The 23099-nt window shown below is 49.3% G+C and overlaps 1 protein-coding gene and 1 pseudogene across 5 annotated transcripts in view; both read left to right on the forward strand.

The window, feature by feature from the left end:
* Positions 1–11319: 11319 nt before the first annotated feature.
* The window catches only part of ZDHHC18 (zDHHC palmitoyltransferase 18), a 34950-nt gene continuing 23170 nt past the window's right edge, over positions 11320–23099 (forward strand). For all 4 annotated transcript variants that reach the window (XM_080656571.1, XM_080656569.1, XM_080656568.1 and 1 more), the window contains exons 1-2: positions 11320–11756; positions 17072–17232. In XM_080656571.1, the coding sequence (XP_080512697.1) occupies positions 11446–11756; positions 17072–17232 (472 nt within the window). In that variant the 5' untranslated portion in view covers positions 11320–11445. The remainder of the gene's footprint in view (positions 11757–17071; positions 17233–23099) is intronic.
* Positions 17437–21980, forward strand: LOC308242548 (large ribosomal subunit protein eL33-like; annotated as a pseudogene). The gene is made up of 3 exons: positions 17437–17451; positions 21375–21512; positions 21745–21980. The product of its transcript is annotated as a large ribosomal subunit protein eL33-like (transcript).

Consider the following 23099-nt stretch of genomic DNA (forward strand, 5'->3'; position numbering starts at 1 on the left):
GGGCAGGAAGCTTCCTGTTTACCCTGAGGTCTAACAATGCTGCAGCTGGATTGGGCGTCTACGGTTTCAGAGAAAAGTAATTTCCTTCTGAGACCTAGCTAAAACAGAAACCAGAGCTTCTTGTACCTAGAAATTGGTGCTTTTTTGTTCTTTAATGAAGGTGGGAGGAGAGGGAATGTTTGACATGTCTTCACCAGTCCCCCAAGCGGGGCGGGGAGGAGTGGGAAGGGGGGGATACTTTTCTTGAACAGACTCTCCCACCTTCATCTAAAAATGTAATGTGTGCAGGTTCAAGGGATTGGAAACAATTCTTTCAGCAATTATTTATTCCTATTTTAGGGGAATAAAAATGACTTGCTATACCTCCCGTTCTCATATAACTGTGTCATAGAGTTGCTAGCAGATACATAGAAACATTAATCAATATAGAAACTGATCGCCCTAGCTGGTTTGGCTCAGTGGATAGAGCATAGGACTGCGGACTGAAAGATCCCAGGTTCGTTCTAGTCAAGGGCACGTGCAAGAGTTGTGGGCTTGATCCCCAGTAGGGGGCGTGCAGGAGGCAGCCAATCAGTGATTCTCTCTCATCATTGATGTTTCTATCTCTCATACTCCCTTCCTCTCTGAAATCAATAAAAATATGTGTTTTTTTTAAAGATAGAAACTGCCCTGACCGGTTTGGCTCAGTGGATAGAGCGTCAGCCCATGGACTCAAGGGTCCCGGGTTTGATTCTGGTCAAGGGCATGTATCTTGGTTGTGGGTACATCCCCAGTAGGGGTTGTGCAGGAGGCAGCTGATTGATGTTTCTCACTCATCGATGTTTCTAACTCTCTCTCCCTCTCCCTTCCTCTCTGTAAAAATCAATAAAATATATTTTTTAAAAAAGATAGAAACTGATCAATTCTGGGGAATGAAGGGATACTTAAACGTCTCACTCTGTATCTCTATACTTGGACTTTTTATGATGAGGATGAATTAAAGCTTTGCTCCCATGCTTAGGAAGAGGTAACTGAGGTACAGAGTAAGTACTTTGTAAATTCACATAAGGTGGAGATCCCTTCCAGCTTGAAATACCTGAAAAGGCTTCCTAGAGAAATGGCCTTCGAGCTGGACTTTGAAGGACAAGTAGGGTTTGAAAGTTAAGGGCAGAGAGTAAGCAGATGTGGAATCTAATCAACAAAAATTGATGAATAGAAAAAAGGGGGGAGCAAAGAGTGACTATAGGAAGCAGGAAATGGAATAATACAGGAAGAGCTTACCAGTTTGAGTGGAACTGAGGTCTTGTCATTTTTGAGATATAGGCCTTTAAATCAGCCCCAAGCCCAGCTTTACTATGTACTAGTTGTGTAAACAGAAGCCAAATACTGAGTCTCTAACACTCAGTTTATTCATCTGTAAAAGGGGGTAACACTTTAGCTCATAGATGTGAATGACATCTGTCTCATAGGCTTGTTGTGGGAATTAAGTAAAAAGTGCTTAGAACAGTAATAACAAGGGAATAGCTGCATTTGAGTGTGTCAAGTTTACAATGTCATCAGCACATTCATATGCCAGGAAATGTGGAACTGGAGACGAGGAGAGGGGACAGGGAACCATCCAACCAGACATAATTACAGCAGCCCTGAGATTGGATTTGATTGTCAAAAGGAAAAGTGTAGATGCTCAGCCGATGTGGCTCAGTGGTTGAGCGTTGACCTATGAATCAGGAGGTCGCAGTTCAATTCCCGGTCAGGGCACATGCCCAAGTTCTGGGCTTAATCCCCAGTGGTGGTGTGCACAGGAGGCAGCCAATCAATGATTCTCTCTCATCATTGATGTTTCTATCTCTCCCTCTCCCTTCCTCTCTGGAGACAGAGAGAGAGAGAGAGAGAGGGTCTATAAAACCTAGGACAAATGATTCAACTTCTCTAAACCTATTTTCTCATTTCTAAAATAGGGGTGAAAAAAATAGGGGTGATAGCATCTATCACACAGAGTAGTTATGAGGATTAAATGAGACACTAGATATAAAGCACTAGCATGGTGCCTGACACATAGAACTTCATGAAAATAAAAAACTTCATGAATGGTAGCTGACATTACTATCATTATCATTGTCATTAAAGGACTAGAAACAAATAGTTTCAGAGGAAGAGAGAGTTTCAAGAAGAAAGAAACGATTACCAGGTTCCTATACTGTTAAGATTAAGGAAAGGATGAGAAAAGTAGGCTAACTGCTGTAACCAACAACTCCCAAAACTCAGTGTTTTTTAAAAACGTATTTTTATTGACTTCAGAAAGGGAGAGATAGAAACATCAATGATGAGAGAGAATCATCGATCAGCTGCCTCCTGCATGCCCCCTACTGGGAATCAAGCCCACAACCCGGTCATGTGCCCTTGACCAGAATCAAACTCGGGACCCTTCAGTCCGCAGGCTGACACTCTATCCACTGAACCAAACCAGCTAGGACACTGTCTTAAACATAAAAGTTTCTTTCTTATTTTATCCTCACTGGAGGATATGTTTTTAGTGACTTTCAAGGGAGAGGGAGGGAGAGAGAAACATCAACTTAAGAGAGAAACATCGCTGAAACTGGTTTGGCTCGGTGGATAGAGCATCAGCCTGTGGACTGAAGGGTCCCAGGTTCGATTCCGGTCAAGGGCACGTACCTTGGTTGCGGGCACATCCCCAGTAGGAGGTGTGCAGGAGGCAGCTGATCGATGTTTCTAGCTCTCTATCTCTCTCCCTTCCTCTCTGTAAAAAATCAATAAAATATATTAAAAAAAAAAAAAAGGGAAACATCAACCAGTTGCTTAGGTGCTTCTTGCACTGGCCCCAACTAGGGCTCCAACCCACAACCTAGGTATGTGTCCTGACTGGGAATTAAATCTGTAATCTTTTGGTGTGTGGTATGATGCTCCAACAGAGCCATTGGCCAGAGCAAAAGTTTCTTTCTGTGTGTGTGTGTGTGTGTGTGTGTGTGTGTGATTAATTTAAAAGTTTCTTTCTTGTTTACACTATAGTATAATGCAGGTTTGGGGAGGGAGGCCTGTTCTACCCAGTCACTTGGGACCCAGGCTTCTTATATTTTGTGACTCTGCCCTCTGAGAGAGAAAGAGAGATTTTAAAGAATTGGTTCATGATTATGGAGGCTGACAAGTCTAAAATCTGCAAGGTAGGCCAGCAGCTAGAGATCCATGAAAGAGTTGATGTTAGGAGAAAAAAGAAAAGAAGAGTTGACGTTGCAATTTGAGTCCAAAAGCAATCTGCTGGTAGAATTTCCTCTCTCTCAGGGGAAGTCTGTCTTTTTTCTATTAAAGCCTTCAACTGATTGATTGAGGTCCACCCACTTTATGGAAGATAATCTGCTTTACTCAAAATCTACTGATATAAATGTCAATCTCATCTAAAAAAAAAATCCCTTCACAAAAACATCTATACTGCCCTAAGCGGTTTGGCTCAGTGGATAGAGCGTCGGCCTGCAGTCTGAAAGGTCCCAGGTTCGATTCCAGTCAAGGGCATGTACCTTGGTTGTGGGCACATCCCCAGTAGGGGGTGTGCAGGAGGCAGCTGATCGATGTTTCTAACTCTCTATTCCTCTCCCTTCCTCTCTGTAAAAAAATTAATAAAATGCATATTTTTTAAAAAATCTATACTAATAAGAGGGTAATATGCTAATTAGACCTGGAAACCTTCCGGATGTCCTTCTGGATAAAGCCATGGAGGCGGGGCTGAGGCAGAGGTGGTTGGGGGTGATCAGGCCAGCAGGGGAGGAGCAGTTGGGGGCTATCAGGCTGGTGGGGGGGGCAGTTGGGGGCGAGCAGGCCAGCAGGCAGGTGCACGGTTAGGAGCCAGCAGTCCCGGATTGTGAGAGGGATGTCCGACTGCTGGTTTAAACTGGCAGTCGGACATCCCCCGAGGGATCCCAGATTGGAGAGGGTGCAGGCTGGGCTGAGGGACACCCCCTGTGCACGAATTTCATGCACTGGGCCACTAGTACTATATAATAAAAGGCTAATATGCAAATTGACCAAATGGCAGAATGACTGGTCGCTATGATGCGCACTGACCACCAGGGGGCAGAAGCTCAACACAGGAGCTTCCCCCTGGTGGTCAGTACATTCCCACAGAGGGAGCACCGCTCAGCCAGAAGCCAGGCTCACAGCTGGCTAGTGCAGCTGCAGTGGCAGGAGCCTCTCCCGCCTCCGTGGCAGCGCTAAGGATGTCAGTCAGACATCCCCTGAGGGCTCCTGGACTGTGAGAGGGCACAGGCCAGGCTGAGGGACCCCCCCCTCCGAGTGCACGAATTTCATGCACCGGGCCTCTACTCTAGAATAATATTTGACCAAATATCTGCATACTGCAGCTAGCCAAGTTGACATACAAAATTAACACAACAGGTTTCTGCTCTATTTGCTTGTAGTCATATTCATGTGAGACTAACCACACTCAAGTTCTTTCCTAGATATAATTCTCAACCTAAGATATTTATTTGCTTCTTTACCCCTTGCCTGACTCTCAGTGTAATGATGGCTACATTAAAGCTGTGTGAAATAACTGGGAAGGCCATGCTCTTCACCAGGTAATTGCCTTAGAGGTGATCACATCTTTCAGTTCCTGTGGTTCAAGATCTTTTTTATTTTTTTAAAAAATATTTTTTTATTGATTTTTAGAGAGAGAGGAAGGGAGGGGGAGAGAAACATCAATGTGAGAGGGAGACATTGATTGTCTGCGTGCCCCCTACCAGGAATTGAGCCTGCAACCCGAGTATGTGCCCTAATTGGGAACCGAACAGGCAACCTTTTGGTGCATGGGTTGACACCCAACCAACTGAGCCACATCAGCCAGGGCCAAGACCTTTTTTCAATCATATTATTTGTTGTCAGCTTTTCCCACCCTGAAAGGCCCATCAACTCTAGACTTTCTCTACAGGTAGAGCAAAAGTAGATTTACAGTTATTCATATGGAAAATAATACAATAATTAATAAACAATAACAATACAAGAATAAACTCTGTGTGTCCATGTACTTACAACTGTAAACCTACTTTTGCCCCACACTGTTTTTCCCTTCCATGTCTGCTTGAATTCCAGCTAATTGTCACCTAAGTCCACCTCTTCTTTCAAATACTTTATAAAGGAACCTGGGCTAGTTATTCAGCTATTGTCTTTCAGCTCCAAACCCACCGTCCTACTTTCTGCTATGAGATACTGGAGCTGGGATTCTGCAAATCACATTTCTGCTTTGTCAGCTGGCCCTATGTCTGGCTCTGCCAATGATGGCCACCAGAGGGAGATACTGAGGTGGGAGGAGGAAGAAAGGACTCCTGTTTGCTTCCTGTCCTGTGAGGTAACCCCAGCAATGCTCCTTCACCCTGGCGGCAGCAGTTCCTTCCTTAGCAGGAGCTGATTCCACTTTGCAGTTTTTCTTCCAACAATTGCAGCTTCATAGTGTCCCACTCAGAGACACCAGCATCAACTGGGTAGCACCCCTTTCCTCAGAGGTGTCGGTCCCTCTTCCAAGTTCAGAGACACTGGCATCAGACTTGGAGGTCTGAGTTTCAGCTCTGCAGAGCCCCTTTTCTAAGTGTCTAAGTTTTAGTAATTCCAAACTCTTTCCTTTGCTCTCCTAGTTCTAGGAATTATAGATGCTTCCTGCTGTTGCTACCTCTCAGAGTTTTCTTTTTACCCTTTCAGTTATCTAGTTAACAACTTGATATTTAGTTAACCATTCTAACCATTCTTTATATTAAACTTGAGGTCCGGTGTATGAAATTCATGCCTGGAGGGGGGGTGTTCCTCAGCCCAGCCCACACCCTCTCCAATCTGGGATCCCTCAGGGAGTGTCCGACTGCCGGTTTAGGCCCTGTGGAATCGGGCCTAAACCAGCAGTCAGACATCCCTCTCACAATCCAGGACTGCTGGCTCCCAACCGCTCGCCTGCCTGCCTGCCTGATTGCCCCTAACCGCTTCTGCCTGCCAGCCTGATCACCCCCTAACCACTCCCCTGCCAGCCTGATCCATACCTAACTGCTCCCCTGCCAGCCCAATCGCCCCCAACTGCCCTCCCTGCTGGCTTGATCGCCCACAACTACCCTCCCCTGCCAGCCATCTTGTGACCACATGGGGCGGCCATTTTGTGCAAGGGCGTGATGGTCAATTTGCATATTACCTCTTTATTATGTAGGATTCTCTCTGCCCAGTGAATGGTGTGATTACTGTCTCATTGGCTGGACCCTGACTGCTATAAAAATTGGGCTCTTGCCCTAGCCCAGTGGTCGGCAAACCGCGGCTTGCAAGCCACATGCAGCTCTTTGGCCCCTTGAGTGTGGCTCTTCCACAAAATACCATGTGTGGGCACGCACGTACAGTGTAATTGAAATTTCGTGGCCCTGCCGAAACCGGTTTGGCTCAGTGGATAGAGTGTTGGCCTGCGGACTGAAAGGTCTCGGGTTCGATTCCGGTGAAGGGCATGTAACTTGGTTGCGGGCACATCCCCAGTAGGAGGTGTGCAAGAGGCAGCTGATCGATGTTTCTGACTATCTATCCTTCTTCCTTCCTCTCTATAAAAAATCAATAAAATATATTTAAAAAAAAAAAGAAAGAAAGAAATTTCGTGGCCCATGCACAGAAGTCGGTTTGTGGCCTGGGCGAGTCTGTTTTGAAGAAGTGGCGTTAGAACACTCAAGGGGCCAAAGAGTTTCTTGTGGCTCGCGAGCTGCAGTTTGCCAACTACTGCCCTAGCTGGTTTGGCTCCGTGAATAGAGCATTGGCCTGCGAACTGAAGGGTTCCAGGTTCAATTCTGGTCAAGGGCACATGCCTGGGTTTTGGGCTTGAGCCCCAGTAGGGGGCGTACAGGAGGCAGCCGATCAATGATTCTCTCTCATCATAGATGTTTCTATCTCTCTCTCCCTCTCCTTTCCTCTCTGAAATCAATAAAAATATATTTTAAAAAACACACAACATTTAAAAAAAAGAAATTGGTACTAGTAGTGGTCCCAGGAAATAGACTTTGAAAGATAGGATTAGGGAACTGGCATGGTTGTGTCAGTGAGTTTGAATGTGCTAAGTAAGCTCCTTGCCAATGAGAAATGTGATGCTACTAATCCATGGCATGCTGTGGCATCATGATTAATCAAATTATCACCTGGGGTTTTTGTGATGAAGTGTTAACTAAAGCAAATGCCTTGGGGGCCCAAATGGTTGTTGCAGTTGACTGTTGTGGCAGTGGTGATGACTACAGAGACTTGATATGAAAGGAATTCTGAATGCATGAGTCCTTGCAGAAAATGACAAATTTGGGTCTTTAAACTCCCCCCTCAAATCATGGTAAGAGAATCAAAAAGCTTCCATGGCCCAGCCAGGTGTAGCTCAGCGGTTGAGCGTTGACCCAGGAACCAAGAGGTCACCAGTTCGAGTCCCGGTCAGGGCATATGCCCAGGTTGCGGGCTCAATCCCCAGTGGAGGGCGTGCAGGAGGCAGCCAATCAATGATTCTCTCTCATCACTGATGTTTCTATCTCTCTCTCCCTCTCCCTTCCTCTCTGAAATCAATAAAAATATGTTAAAAAAAAAAAAAGCTTCCATGATAGCCATAAAATAATCTCTTATTTCTTGTAGCCACAAGACTTATTTGCTACAAATAAAACAAACAAAAATTATGCATGGTGCAGTTATATCCATTTAATTCAGTCTTAGTTAAGTCTTCTGTGATTGAAAAGGAGTGGGACCCTGAAATTTGGAATGGGGGCATCTGGTTGACTTTCTTTAGGTCCTTAGAGTCTTCTCTGTTAGCAGATGGGAGGGAGAGCAAGGATCAGCACTTGGGAGTTTTATGGGCCAGCCTGTCACTTCCACTCATATTCTATTAGCCAGAATTCAGTCCCTTGGCTATGCCTATTTATAAGAGAGTCTGGGAACTGTGGGTATTGGTGAGAATGCCATACAAAATGCATCCCTAGCACCCTAGGCAGTTTGGCTCAGTGGATAGAGCATCAGCCTGCCGACTGAAGGGTCCCAGGTTCGATTCCAGCCAAGGGCACATGCCTGGGTTTCGGGCTCTGGAGGCAGCCAATCAGTGATTCTCTCTCATCATTGATGTTTCTGTTTCTCTATCCCTCTCCCTTCCTCTCTGAAGTCAATAAAAATGTTTTTAAAAAATGCATCCCTAGGGACATATAAGGTAGAAGTTTTAGGAGAGTGATGTAGACAGGCCAAATTATAAGAAGTTAATGAATAGGTGACCAGGAAGTGGTAGTTGCTCTTTAATGTGACTCTAACTAGAGAGAGAAAAAGATAAACCTGAAGCTAGAGTAAGGAGATAGCCAAACATGGGAAGCTGTTTCTGTCATTGTTTTTTAAAATATGTATTTATTGATTTTCTGGAGAGAGGAAGGGAGAGGGAGTGAGAGATAGAAACATCGATGCATTAACATCGATTGGCTGTCTCCTGCTGGGAATCCAGCCCCTGACCAGAAATCAAACTGGTGACCTCTTGGTGCATGGGTTGACATTCAACCATTGAGCCATACTAGCCAGGCTGTTGTTGGTTTTTTAGTTTAGTTTTGCTTTTTAATTGATAGAGAATTGAGTATGTGTTTGCAGTCTCAGTGAACAGGAAGAGATAAGACATGAGTGGAGGGTTGGCCATAGGCTGAGAGAGGTCCACATATTTAAGACTATGAATTCATGCACCAGTGGGGTCCCTCAGCCTGGCCTGTGGGATCAGGCTGAAACCAGCTCTTCAACATCCCCTGAGGGGTCCCGGACTGTGAGAGGGTGCAGGCTAGGCCAAGGGACCCCACCTGTGCATGATCGGGGCTGGGGAGGGATGTGGGAGGTTGGCAAGCCAGGGAGGGACTACGGGAGGGCTCCAGGGCATGTCCAGCCCGTCTCGCTCAGTCCTGATCAGCTGGACCCCAGCAGCAAGCTAACCTACCTATTGGAGCATCTGCCCCCTGGTGGTCAATGCATGTCATAGTGAGCGGTTGAGTGTCCTTAGCATATCATTAGCATATTATGCTTTGATTGAACAGATGACCGGACAACCGGACACTTAGCATATTATGCTTTTATTACATAGGACTAGAGGCCCGATGCACGAAATTCATGCAAAAGTAGGCCTTCTTTCTCCTGGCTGCTGCCACCAGCTTTCCTCTGGCATCTGGGACCCGGGCTGGCTTCCCTCCGGCCCCCAGCTTCGTCGGGAAGGATGACCGGTCTAATTAGCATATTACCCTTTTATTTTTATAGATAAGAGGAAAGCATAGATTCAAATAGAAATGATGAGGTAGAGAGGAGGGAAGCTGAAAATCAAGTTGGTTTGTACAAAGTGACAAGGAACAAGAAAAGATTTAGGGTTTAAAGAGGACCCACTTGAGGTGGGACAGCAGGAATGTGTACTGGAACCAGTATGTCCAGTTTTGTAGCTTTTTCCGTAGCCAACAAGTGAGAGGGGAGGAAGCCCACACCTTGGTTCACTCCAAGGTAGGGTTCATCAAATTCAGAATCTTTGGCACCAAGGGCATACCTGGGTGGCCTTGGGCATGTGTACCAATTAGTGCTCCTTGAGGTTATTGTTGTTGCCTTTCTACCCCTTCCCATCGTGTATTTTGACTTCCTTTCTTACTCTTTCCTACCCTAGTTCCAGCCTTCTTCTTATACTTTTCCAATAATCCCAGTCTGGTGGACAGACCCTAAGATGACCCCCAGTCATTGCTGCCTCCTCATATTCACAACTCTGTGTAATCCTCTCCTCGTGTGTTAAAGAGAGACCTGTGACTTTCTTCTAACCTAAAGAATATGGCAAAAGTGATGGGATGTTGCTCCCGTTACATATATAGTTGAATCTTGAACAATGCAAGGGGTTGAGGGTACCAACCGCTATGCAGTCAAAAATCCATGTTTAACTTTTAACTCTCACGGTATCCATGGGGGAACGGTTCCAGGACCCAGGCAGATACCAAAATCTGAAGATGCTCAAGTCCCCTATAGAAAACGGTGTACATCAATGCATATAGTCAGCCCTTCCATCGTGGACTCCCAATTGTGGAAGAAGAAAAAAATACAGGTACTTACTGAAAAAAAATCTGTGTATAAACAGACCAGTGTAGTTCAAACCCATGGTGTTCAAGGCTCAACTGTATAATAGAATAAGTTACATTATATGAAACTCTGTCTTGGCAGCCTAGAGCTAAGACTCTTCTTGTGGGCTTGAAGTAAGCACCATGCTGGAAAAGCCTACATGGCAAGGAACTGTGGTAACCTCCAGGAACTGCAGGTGGTTGAGGGGCACCTCCAATGGACAGCCAGCAAAAACCACAGGCCCTCAGTCATACATTCGCAAGGAAATCAGTTTTGCCAACAACCTGAATGGGCTTGCAAGTGGATTCTTCCCCATTTGAGTCTCCACCGGAGAATGCAATCTGGCTGACACCTTACCTTGATTGTAACCTTCTGAGACTCTAGCAGCCGTGGGCAAACTACGGCCCGCGGGCCAGATCTGGCTGTTCTATCTGGTTCTCTTGCTCTCCCCTCCGCTCCTTTACTTTGAATTTATATTAGTTCATACAAACACTCCATCCATGCTTTTGTCCGGCCCTCCGGTCCAGTTTAAGAACCCACTGTGGCCCTCGAGTCAAAAAGTTTGCCCACCCCTGCGTCTAAGGACTCAGCTAGGCTGTGCGGGAGCTCCTAACCTAGAACCCGTGAGATAATGTGTTGTTGTAAGCCGCTAAATTTGTTACACACCAATAGAAAATGAATATACCCAGAATTCCTGAAAGACACTGCATCCCTGAAGCATGAATCTTAACCTCTTGTGTTAAAGTGGGACCCTGTGACATGAGGTGATACCTGGAAACCCTGGGTCTGGGTCCAGATCACAGAGCTGGGTAAGGAAGGCCAGAATATGTGCCACACACAACTCTTGGGCACTTTGAACTGCAAGACAGTGGTTAACAGGCCCCTGGCTTTCAAATAAGATTGTGTCCCCACTCCCACCCCTGCTTGCCCCGCAAAGTGCCTTTCCAGTCAGTCCTCTGAGACAGGTGAAGCCTGGCCCTGGAATCACAGACTGAGAAGTCCACCACCGAATCTCGGCGCTTGGCACGGTGCGGGCACCCAGGGGCCGCCCAACAAATGGTTTGCTTGAAAGGGAACGGAAAGCCCTCGAGTACGCATCTGCTGCCCAGTCATTGTGCAGAAAGGGCCGGGCCAGCTCTGGGCGGAGGGACTGGCGGGCGCCGGCACCCGGGCAGGACCGGGCGCGGGCCCGAGCGCCATCCCCGGCCCAGGCGGAGGGGGCGCTGCGGCGGGAGGCCGCGCCGGCGGGGGCGGGTGGGGTGGGGCCGCCCCCAGCGAGTGAGCGAGCGCCGCGCGCCGCCGCCAGCTCCGCTGCTTGGCCGGGTCCCGGTGCGGCGCGGCCGGCCCGCGGGGCGCGGAAGCGAGGCCCGCGGCGGCCGCATGAAGGACTGTGAGTACCAGCAGATCAGCCCCGGGGCCGCCCCGCCGCCCGCCTCCCCAGGGGCGCGCCGCCCCGGCCCCGCCGCGCCCCCGGGTCCGGGCCCCGGGCCCCAGCCACCCGCCGCTGCACCGCGCTGGGGCAGCAGCGGCAGCGGCAGCATCGGCCACCGCCCGCGGCGCAAGTGGGAGGTGTTCCCGGGCCGCAACCGCTTCTACTGCGGGGGCCGCCTCATGCTGGCCGGCCACGGCGGGGTCTTCGCGCTCACGCTGCTGCTCATCCTCACCACCACCGTCCTCTTCTTCGTCTTCGAGTGAGTTCGGCGGCGCCCCCAACCCATCCCCATCCCCATCCCCTCCGGCCTCCTCCGACCCCTGCACACACCGCCCTCTCCCCCCCCCCCCCCCCCCCACTTCGCCAGCCTTTGATGGGCATTCCAACACCTCCGGTCCCCGCTGGGCACCCGTCCTCTCTCACTCCACCCTTCGCAGCACCTGCAGGCACCTTCGGATCCCTGCCTCTGGGGCCTGCATACTCCCTGTGCCTTAGAGTCTGCCTTCAGGCCCCTCCTCCTTGTCTATCTCTTATCCTTCCTTCCTGGTCCCCATCCACCCTCCTAGCCACCCCATTCTCTGTGATCCCTCCCTAGCACCCCCATCCTTCCCTGGCACCCTGCCTTTGCCAGCCTCTGCCAGGAACACCGCCCTCACATGTCCCTTGACCCCCGACCTCCCTCTCTCTGCCATCTCAGACTCTGCCCACCCCCCCACCGCCCTCCCGCCCTCCCCTGCTCCTTGGAGATCTCTCTCCTTACCTATCCCTAGGACTGGCCCTGTCCCCCGCCCCCCAGGTTCTTTCTGACCCCTTGAGGCATCTTTTCTCCATATCCCTTCCTGGTGACTTCTGAGTTTTTTCCATGGCCTTTGGCTATATACTCCCCACCACAGGTTTCCTAGCTGTCTTCCCATTACCTTCAGGGTCCTAGGACCCCCTTGGTCATCTCTCTACTCTGACCCTCTCACCTTGCTTCTCTCCCATTGCCGGGGTCCTCGGGCACTCTTCCCTCAAACATTTTTGGGCCTCTCAGACCTCCTTTCCCTCTCCAGCACTTTCCTTAGCTTCTTCAGAGCTTCTTTTCCTTCCTGAATCTCCTCCTGTTTCCCCCCAGACATCTCCCAAGCCCCGCCCCCTCCTAACCTCCTGGCTTTCTCCCCTCTCAGCATTTGGAGCATCCCTCTGGCCTGTTCCATGGCAGGAATGGCTGCAGTCCCTCTATTTTTCAGGAGAGTCTAGAATACTTTTGTGTGACAGGTCATGCTTGCTCCTGTGAGTTCTAAAGTCTTCATGTCCCCAGGTTTGGCCCACATGGTAACTGTGCGCCAGCACAGCCAAGGGTTCCGAGAGCCTGAGGGAGGGCGGACGAAGGATGAAGAAAAGACAGATAAAGACAGATAAAGAGAATGAGCTGGGTCTATCAGCCTTGGGCAAACTACGGCCCACGGCCGGATCCGGCTGTTCTATCCGGTTCTCTTGCTCTCCCCTCCGCTCCTTTACTTTGAATTTATATTAGTTCACACAAACACTTCATCCATGCTTTTGTTCCGGCCCTCCGGTCCAGTTTAAGAACCCATTGTGGCCCTCGAGTCAAAAAGTTTGCCCACCCCCGGAGGTGGACCTTCTGTGCCTGGCTGAGGCCACAGAACAGATCCAGACTGCAAGCTGAGCCTTTATTTTATAGTCAGAGGTAAACAAGGTAATTTACAGTGTTCTTGTGAGTTTCACTTGTTTAGCAGCACTTGCTGCCCCTCCCACAGCCCATTAGGATCTAGGAAGGATCTAGGGAGCATCACAAGATCAAGCTTAATGATGCTAAGAGGGCTGTGCCCTCTAAGCTGGGACTTGTTTGCGGCTTTGCCAGCAGGTCAGTCTGAGGCTTAACCCTATAACCGCTCCCTACAGGTAACTCCCTACAGGTAACTCCATTTTACTAGGGTCACATATTTGTATCAGAAGTTTTCCACTTTACCCTTGGTCTCTAGCTTCAGCTACCTTCTAGATGACTCCTTGCATGCACACATGTATGCACATGTACACACCCATTCCATGCTGTATGAGCTCCACTTTCCCTCGTCGTTCTTCCCATCTTTTGTGGTCTTACATCATTATATAATGTAGTTAAGAATGCCATCTCTGGAGCCAAGAGACCTGGTTCAAATTCCGGATCTACCACACACTAACTGTGGGACTTCGGGGCAGTCACTTCACCTCTCAGAGCCTCTGTGTCCTCATCTTTTTTTTTTTTTTTTTAAATATATTTTATTGATATTTTACAGAGAGGAAGGGAGAGAGATAGAGAGCTAGAAACATCGATGGGAGAGAAACATCGATCAGCTGCCTCCTGCACACCTCCCACTGGGGATGTGCCCGCAACCAAGGTACATGCCCTTGACTGGAATCGAACCTGGGACCCTTCAGTCCGCAGGCTGACGCTCTATCCACTGAGCCAAACCGGTTTTGGCCTCATCTTTAAAATGGGGTTTATAACAGTACCCACTCCCTCAGGCTGTCATGAGGGTGGCAAGGTCACTCATGTAGCTTTTAGCCTATAACAGGAACTTAATGCTTGCTGCTGCTCTTACTGTTATCTTTGTCAAAAACTCTTCCCTGGGGCCTGGGGCCATGATGAATGAGGCTGCCACAAAGACCTAGCCCCCAGGTAACCTTTCGGGCTGCCAGGTCATGTATCTGCAATCTTGGTTTTTCCCTTGAAGCAAGGTGAGGACTTCCTACTACTTAGCTTAGCTTCTCCCTTTCACCCTTCCCTTCTGAGTCAGGGTGGATACAAAGTTCTGGGATAGTTTAGCAAGCAGAAGCTCTGGGGAGCCCCCAGGGCCCCCTCCATGGCCCCTGGCTGAGTTTCAGATCCATGACGTCGGGCCTGCCCACCGGGATGTTTTGAAAGTTCCTTTTCCAGTATCCTGCCCGGGTCTTCCCACCAGGGCTGCGGCGAGGGCAGGAGGAAGCGGTGCTTGCCGTGGGTTGGCCCCGTGACCTGCAGTGTGGGACTTGGTCAGTTCAGAAGCAGGACTTTCTCTGGGCTGAGTGGGTGTCTTCACTGGTGACAGAGTTGTCCCCAGATGGGAGGAAGCGAGGACTTCTGGGATTGGGGGAGCTTGTGAAACATCTCATCTATTTCTGCTCCTCCCCACTTGGGGTAGTGGAGTTGGCAGGGGGTTGGGGTTTGGGCGAAGAGCTCCCCTCAGTCTGGACTGGGGTGAAAACTCAGTAGGGAGCTGGCATGACGGGAATGCTGTTGGTGAGGGTGTGGAGGATGAGAGGTGCTCATGCTCGCCTGTTGCTCTGGGGAAAGGCAGAGGTGGCTCTCTAGGGCCTTCCTGCTGAGAATGGTTTTGCTTTGTTGTTTGGTTTGGTGGATTATTGCACAGGCCTCCAAGCAGGGCTCCCAGATTCTGCCCTGCTTCCCACCCCAGATGGTGTATCTTTAATTGTAAGTCCTCCCTGGCTCTCTGGATTAGGGCCAGAGCCCTGATAAAGGACTTTCTCCCTGTACCCATCTCCTCCCACTACCCCTGTGTATTTCCCTCCAGGCACATTGGCCTCCTTGCACACTCCTGCCCCAGGTCTTTGCATCTTTAGGTAGCCTCATGGCTCACTCCCTTACTCTCTTCCGCCTTCCCTTACCATCCCTATAATATAGCAAACCAGTCCCTTTGCCCTGACTTATTGTTCTCATCTGACATACCATATGTATACATTTTGTTTCGGGCCTCTCTCCATGAGAGCAGGATTTTATTCTCCTCACTGTTGTAGTCTTAGTGCCTAGAACAGGGCCTGGTGTGTAGTGGCCACTCAATACAATATATATTTGTTGAATATGAATGGACAGAGCATTTGCTGGGAGCCCCTAGAGACTCAGTCCTGTTACTGGCTGGGTGACCTTGGATATGGCTGTGGGTTTCTGAGTTTCCTTTTATAAAATTTGGGGACTGGGACTTGCTGTTTTTGAGGGCTCTTTAACTCTCAGACCTCCAAATTTTCTCTATCCCTCAAAAAGTCTGGTTGGACATGAACTGGTCGAGTTGTCATGTGGGTGACATGGAGGGCTCAGCTCTGAGGTTTGGACCTGGAGAGTGCTGAGATGTTTGGAGCAGAATATGTCCCACTGGAGCCCTTGGCCTTGGCAGTCTCTGCTCCTCAAGGTGTGGGCCTCTCTGGAAGCCAGAACCTCAAATGATGGAAGCTCCAGAAATAGCATGTAGGTGCCCACAGGTTTGCTTCCTGCTGTTATGCCAGTTCCTGGAATCTTGGCTGATTTGGTTCTCCCAGTGGCCAGTCATCTCCCAAATAGCAGCTCCTCACTCACTATGGCTCTGGGAGGGAAGGCAGCAGAGGACAGTGGTTTTTAATATGGGTGGGCCTCAAAATCAGACCTGCGCACAGGGTGTCCTCCAAGCCAGCTGGGGTCAGAGGCCTGACAGAATGGACTTGGGACACCAGTCTTTGGGTAACAGTATTAGTGGCTGGACCATGCTCTTCTCCTAACCCCCTTCACCTGGCTAATTCTACTCATTCTTTGTTTTTAAATATATTTTTATTCATTTCAGAGAAGAAAGAAGAAAGAGAGAAACATCATTGATGAGAGAGAATCATTAATCGGCTGCCTTTTGCATGCCCCCTGCTGGGGATCGAGTCCGCAACCCGTGCATCTGCCCTGAATGGGAATCAAACCATGACCGCCTGATTCATAGGCCGATGTTCAACCACTGAGCCACACCAGTCAGGCTGTTTTTCCTTTTTAATATGCTTTCTATTGGTTTAAGAGAGAGAGAAGGGAGAGGGAGAGAGAGAAACATCGATTGGCTGCCCCCAGCAGTGGATGCCCCCTACTGGGAGTCGAACCCGCAAACCTGGGCATATGCCCTGACCGGTAATCAAACCAGCGACCTCGCAATGCATAGGACGATGCTCAGTTACTAAGCCACACCGCCAGAGCTAATCCTACTCATTCTTCAGGTTTTAGCTTAGGCGTCTCCTTCAGCCAGTCTGTTTTCCTGACTGTTCTACTGCCTTTCCCTTCCCCATTATACTATGCAGGGCCATGTGGCAGTTCTCTGTTTACATGTCTGTTCTCCTCACTAGACCATAAGCCTCATTGAGAGAACAGGGGACTCTTGTTTTATTCACTGCCAAGTATTCCTGCTTCTTATTGAAGGTGTTGCCTGGCATGTAGAAGGCCTCAGTAAATATTTGTGGAGTGAGTGACTGACTGGATGAATGAGTGAACATTGTCATGGATAGTTCATCTCAAGTGACATTCCAATTAATTGGTAGTAGCTGCCTGAAGCTCTGTGTTTAGAAGGATTCTGAGGCTGCAGCTAAGTGTACAGTGCTGGGATCTACTGATCACATCTGCCATGGCTCAGGGCGAAAGTGTAGGATTAATTAGTGATGTCAGGCGCTCATGGGGAAGTGGCTGCTGCCTCTGGGAGAGGCTCTATTCAAGTATGTGGGTGTTTGCTGGGATGGCAATAGCTGCCTAGCATTGTGGCCCTGTGCCCCAGGGAGCCTGTGGGGTAACTGCTCATCATTCTCTTCCTCTCTTTCTAGCTGTCCCTTCTTGGCCCGCCAACTGACCCTTGCCATCCCCATCATCGCTGCTATCCTCTTCTTCTTCGTCATGAGCTGCCTGCTACAGACGAGTTTCACCGACCCTGGGATTCTGCCCCGGGCCACCGTCTGTGAAGCAGCCGCCCTGGAGAAACAGATCGGTGAGGCTCCTACTTCAGTTGAAGCTGTGTCCCCCAGGTCCACATTCCCCGATTTGAGAGGAGGCTTGGTTTTCTCTCCCCACACTATGCTGGGAACTGGGGGTCAATAGTGAGGAAGGCAGGCGGGAGCTGACACTAGAATGGAGGAGACAGATGATAAATAAGGGAGTAATAAACAAGAAGTGCTAGCAAGTGAAAGCTGTCATGGCAGCCAGCATAGTACTGAGAGCCTTCTGGGTGCCAGGCACTGTTTCCACCTCTTTATATGCATGATCTTATTTAATCACCCAATAATCCTCTGAGGTAAGTACTGTTGTTACTCTCCTTTTACTAATTAAATTGAGTCTCAGAGAGGTTAAGTAAATGGTCCAAGATCACACAGTAAGTGGAAGAGCTGAGATGAGACCCCAGGCAGTCTGAACAGAGCCCCTGCTCTTAAACACTTATATACACTTATCCATTTATTCATCAAACATTTATTGAGTCCCTACTATGTGCCAGGTACTTTTCTAGATGCTGGTAATACAGCAGTAAACAAATCTGACAATAATCTCTGCCTCTTGGAGCTGACATTCCAGCGGAAAGAATTAAACAGCAATGAAAGAAAGAAAGATCTAAGATGTGAGACAGAGAAGAGGAAACCAGGGAGGTGGGATGAGAGCTAGGGGAGAGTGTTTGATTTTAAATAGGGGGGTCAGGGAAGGCTTTGTGAATGAGATGACATCTGAGCAAAGAAACAAAAACCTGCGGAGATGAGGGTTTGAGTTGTGAGGATCTGAGGGGAGAGCACAGTAGGTTGGGGAGTGGGCTAATTTAGATTAGGTGGTCAGGGGAGGCCTCTAGGAGGAGGTGGCACTTGAGATGAGCCATGAATGGTACAATGGAGCCAGTAATATGTGGTTTGGAAACAATACAAACAAAACCCTGGAGTTGCAAATAAATAGGTGTGTTTGAGGAATGGCAGGAAAGCCAGTATGGCAGAAGGTGTGTGCTCCCAGGCACCTCATAGGGCCCTTGACTCCTCACAGTGTGGGTCCCCCTGGTGGCTGGGCAGCAGGGGGTGCAGGGAGGGAGGCAGGGCCTTAATCTCAGCTTGCTCCACCCAAGCTCCTTCCTGCTGAGAAGTGACGTCAGTATTTGTACACCTCACAGGTTTCCGGTTCGTGGTTGGCTCCTTCCCCTAACAGGGTGACTTTTAGTCAAGCTTTTAAACACCCAGTTGGCCCTGAAAAGACCTTGTGGCCTGTAAATGCAGAGGCCTGCTGCACCCATCACAGGAGTCATTCCGCTAATTTTCTGCAGCAGCTCGGGAGGGTGGTAGGAGGGGAGAGGATATTCTCTTGCTCTCTGCATGCTCCTTGTCTCATCCTCCTCCCAGGCCCGTCCTCAGTCACGCCCTTGGTTGCTGTCTTCCTCTGCCTGCATCCAGCTTCCTTCCCTCTTGCACGTCTGAGCCACTCAGCCCAGTTTCTGCTCTGTCAGAACCCCAAGGTCTGACCTGGGCCAGTCCACCCGGCAGCAGGGAGGCTCAGCTGCAGTCCCATTTCTCCTCCCTCCTGGTCGGGCTAATCAGGAGACAGGATTATTATCCAGCGCAACCTGAGCTCAGAGGCCTGGCTGCCTGGAGCCCTCTGCCAGGGTAATGCTGACGACAGTAATCCCCCATGTTTGGGGAGAGCTTGACTGTGTGCTGAGGGCTTCCCGTCCATTATCCCCACAAATCCTCACGGTAGCCGGCCGTGCCCTGCAGAGATTGAGTGTGTGCCTTGACTCCCAAACCCCTTATCTTAATGTCTCTGCTCAAATGTCCTGTACTCTGGGAAGCCTTTGTGACCCCAGTTGGGCCACACCTCACATGACACACTCCCAAAACACCTTTTCCTGCCGTCTTGGTCCTGTGCTGCTTGATGATCATTACAGAAATGTCAGGCAGGCCCAATAGCCTTTCCCAGTGAGTCTCTTCTTCACCTGTTAGCCACCTGGACAGCTGAGTGACTTGAGCTCAATGTATGAGCCTCCTTGCTGTCCCCATGGGACGGTGGAGAGACAGTGGAACTTCTCCCAATTAGGCATTACGGGTTTGACCATTTATGTGTTGATTCTATATGCTGACTACTAACTGTGTGTGTTTTGGGGCAGGGGTGCGGGGGGCGGTGGGCAAAGGTAGGCCTGACTGGCTGCCACAGGTGAGATCAGGCTTTGGAAGAGGATCAGGGAAACCAGGAGTACCTTCTGTCCAGAGGATTTGGGGAAGCCTCAGAGGGGTGCATTGAGCCAAACTGTAAAGTTTGGGTCGAGTTCAAGCACAGGAAGATGTGTGAGGGAAGCCCTCTAGGCTGGAACAGAAGGAGGAGGGGACAGATTGGGAGGAAGGGGGACAAGTGGGGGACCCTGATCAGGCCATGTTGACTGGAACACAGGGAGTACTTCAGAGAATTTGGGAAATTCTCATTGGAGGATGGGATGGGGTGACGGCAGTCTAGTGGGGCCCACATGTCAGGGTTGGAGACCTTCCTTTGAGAACAGTTGCTAGAAAGTGGCATCTTTGAGGGCTCTGAATTCTCACACTTGAACAGGAGGCTTCCAATCAGGGTGAAACATTTCTTGAAAAGGACTAAGGTCACTGAGCATTTTGTTTGTTTGTTTGTTTTTTTATTTCAGAGAGGAAGGGAGAGAGAGAGAAATATCAATGATAAGAGAGAATCATTGATCGGCTGCCTCCTGCAAGCCCCTTACTGGGGACCGAGCCCACAACCTGAGCACACGCCCTTGACTGGAATGGAACCTGGGACCCTTCAGTCTGCAGGCCGACGCTCTTTCCACTGTGCCAAACCAGCTAGGGCTCACTGAGTGTTTTTGAAAAGGTTGGGGGCTGGCTCTGGGGTGGTGGTGCTGTTCATATAAACGTGAACTGATTACTAGGCCTGGTTCCATGCAGGCTGTGGGCATCTTACTTTGGCCCTGAAACCAGCAGCCCAACAGGATCTGGACTAGGGCTCCCACCGCTCCCACCCCACAAGCACTGTCTGATGTTGGATGACCAGGGCTTCCCAGTTTTCCCAGAACTGTCCCTGTCCCTCGTTTAGCACTTGAAGTCTCCTGTCTTGGGAAACCGCTCAGTTGCAGGCACACCGGGCCCTTGGTCACGCTGGTCTGAGATTCTGACTTGTCAGCTGGCAGGTCATGCAGCTGGATCACCCTGCAGGGCCACACAGAGCTCAGGTGCACTGGGCAGTTGGGAAAGGGGTAGGAGGTTGCAACATGGGAGACGATAGGAACATCTAAATTCCATGGACAGACACTCATCTAGAATCACAACTCATAGGACAGACATGAAGGCCTCTTCCTCTGCCAGCACAGAGCAGGTCACAGAACCCATGCTGTCCCCAGGATGTCTCCTCTCAGGTCCTTCCATAGTCCCAGGACTGACTCCATCCCGATTGGCTCTGCTGACCAGGCCTGGACACCTGGCCTCTCCTTTCGGTCATGGTTGTCTCTCCAAGACTCCTTTGGCCCTGGCCCTCCCAGGCTCAGAATTTGGGTGACTTCCTAGCGCCCTCAGCAGCATTTCCTGAAGTTCAGTCACTGGAATACAACCTTTGTGACTTTTGCCTTTTCTGCATCGTACCTTGTATCTTCATTTCTTAGTATTTTCCTTCAAATGGCTTGCTTTTAAATGTAGTTTACAAGGAAACTTTATATCACCCCTGTAAGCAGAACATAATGTAATGGAATTTTTGGTGGTTGCAGTTGCCTGCTGAGAGCAGCCGCTTTGAGGCCTATGAGGATCACAGGTGTTAGTTATTAAAAGTGGAGACTTTCGCCGAAACCGGTTTGGCTCAGTGGATAGAGCGTCGGCCTGCGGACTGGGGGGTCCCGGGTTCGATTCCGGTCAAGGGCATGTACCTTGGTTGCGGGCACATCCTCAGTGTGAGGTGTGCAGGAGGCAGCTCATCGATGTTTCTCTCTCATCGATGTTTCTGGCTCTCTATCCCTCTCCCTTCCTCTCTGTGAAATATCAATAAAATATATATATATATATATATATATAAAAAAAGTGGAGACTTTCCCTTGATGGCATGAAAGGCTTGAAAGAGAACTGAAAAGGGAATAACGTTGCCGCCTTCTTTGCACCATCTCAGAGCCTGTGGAGGCCTGATGGGAGCAGGGCTTCTGTAACAACACATACGTCTGGAAGGTTGTGGTTCAAGGCCACTTTGTTGCCTCTAAGCAGGGTCTCCAGAACCAGAGGGAGCACACAGCTCTTCTTAAAATTGAAGGTGCTGCCCTAGCTGGTTTGGCTCAGTGGATAGAGCATTGGCCTGTGGACCGAAGGGTCCCAGGTCCCATTCCAGTCAAGGGCACATGCCCGGGTTGTGGTCTCGGTTCCCGGTAGGGGACGTGCAGGAGGCAGCCAAACAATGATTCTCTCTCATCATTGATGTTTCTATCTCTCTCTCCCTCTCCCTTCCTCTCTGAAATAAAAAAATACATATTTTTAAAAAATTAAAGGTGCTTATGCTCAAGATGAAACTGAAGTCTCTCTAGGCAAGAGATGTGCTTATGTGTACAAAGCAAAGAACAAGACAGTGACTCCTGGTGGCAAAAGGAGTAAAACCAGAGTTCCCTGGGGAAAGGGTTGTGCTCACGGAAACAGTGGCATGGTTCGTGCTAAATTCCAAAGCAACCTTCCCACTCAGGCCATTGGACACAGAATCCATGTAATGCTGCACCCCTCAAGAATTTAAACTTATTGAAAAGTAAAGATATAAAATGGATTTGTTTAAAAAAAGAAAAGGGAATAGCCGGCCAAGGTGGCTCAGTGGTTGAACATCAACTTACGAACCAGGAGGTCACGGTTCAATTCCCGGTCAGGGCACATGCCCAGGCTTAAGAAATTAAAAATTAAAATAAATAAAAAGGGAATTAACTTTCTCATCACATGATTCAAGGTTGCTTAGTGTCATGGTCAGTAAACAAACTATCTTCCACTTTCCTGAAAACTCGCCTGTCCGCAGAGGCGCACTTGCCTGCAGGATCAAGGCAAGCTCCAGCCCCCTCTTCCTCCCATCTCCTGCCACTCTCCCGTGCCCCCAGCCACGTGGTGCAATTAATGCCTTGGAGCCTTTGCTCACTGCCTTGCCCTCCTTCCCTGGCAAGCCCGAGGAATCGTTTTTTCCTGATCCAACTTACTAGTAATTGCCACTTCATCTTTTGTTGGTTTCTTGAATGCTGCTTCCTGCCCCACCCCACATATTCCCTCTGTATTCTCACAGTATTGAATCTAGACATCAGTAATACCATGAATTGATTAGCTATGGGTTAGACTTTTCCATTATGTCATCTCTAATTTGCATCATCTTACAAGGTTGATACTATTACCCAGTGAGGAAATAGGCTCAGAGAGGTTGAGCAACTTCCTCAAAGTCACAAGCTAACAAGTGGCCAGGATAGGTTTCAAAATGAGATCAGGCTGGCCCCAGAGTCACCACGCTTGAGTCACAGAACATCTTACACGGACTCTGTAATTATCCACTTTGGTTCATGCTGCCCTCAGGTTGAGCTCTTCCTGTATTCCCAGGTTACCACTAAGCCTGTATGTGGTAGAGGCTCCATAAACCTCTGGAATGAACAGAAATGGTCAGGTGGGTCAGGGTGTGACCCAGCACTCACAGCCTGGGCACTATGACTGACCTTGAGCTGAACCAGAAGTTGGGGAGACCGCAACCCTACAGCTGTTTCCTCCATAGGTGGGAACAACAGAAGGGCAACAGGGCCCTGTAGGGCGGGTAGAGACCCCCGCTTTCCCTCACTAAAGCCTTCTGAGAAGGTCATGACCAGCCCCAGGGGGCTTCCAGGCAAGCCAC

This window comes from Plecotus auritus, assembly GCF_963455305.1.
Source record: "Plecotus auritus genome assembly, chromosome: 2".
Classification (NCBI taxonomy): domain Eukaryota; kingdom Metazoa; phylum Chordata; class Mammalia; order Chiroptera; family Vespertilionidae; genus Plecotus; species Plecotus auritus.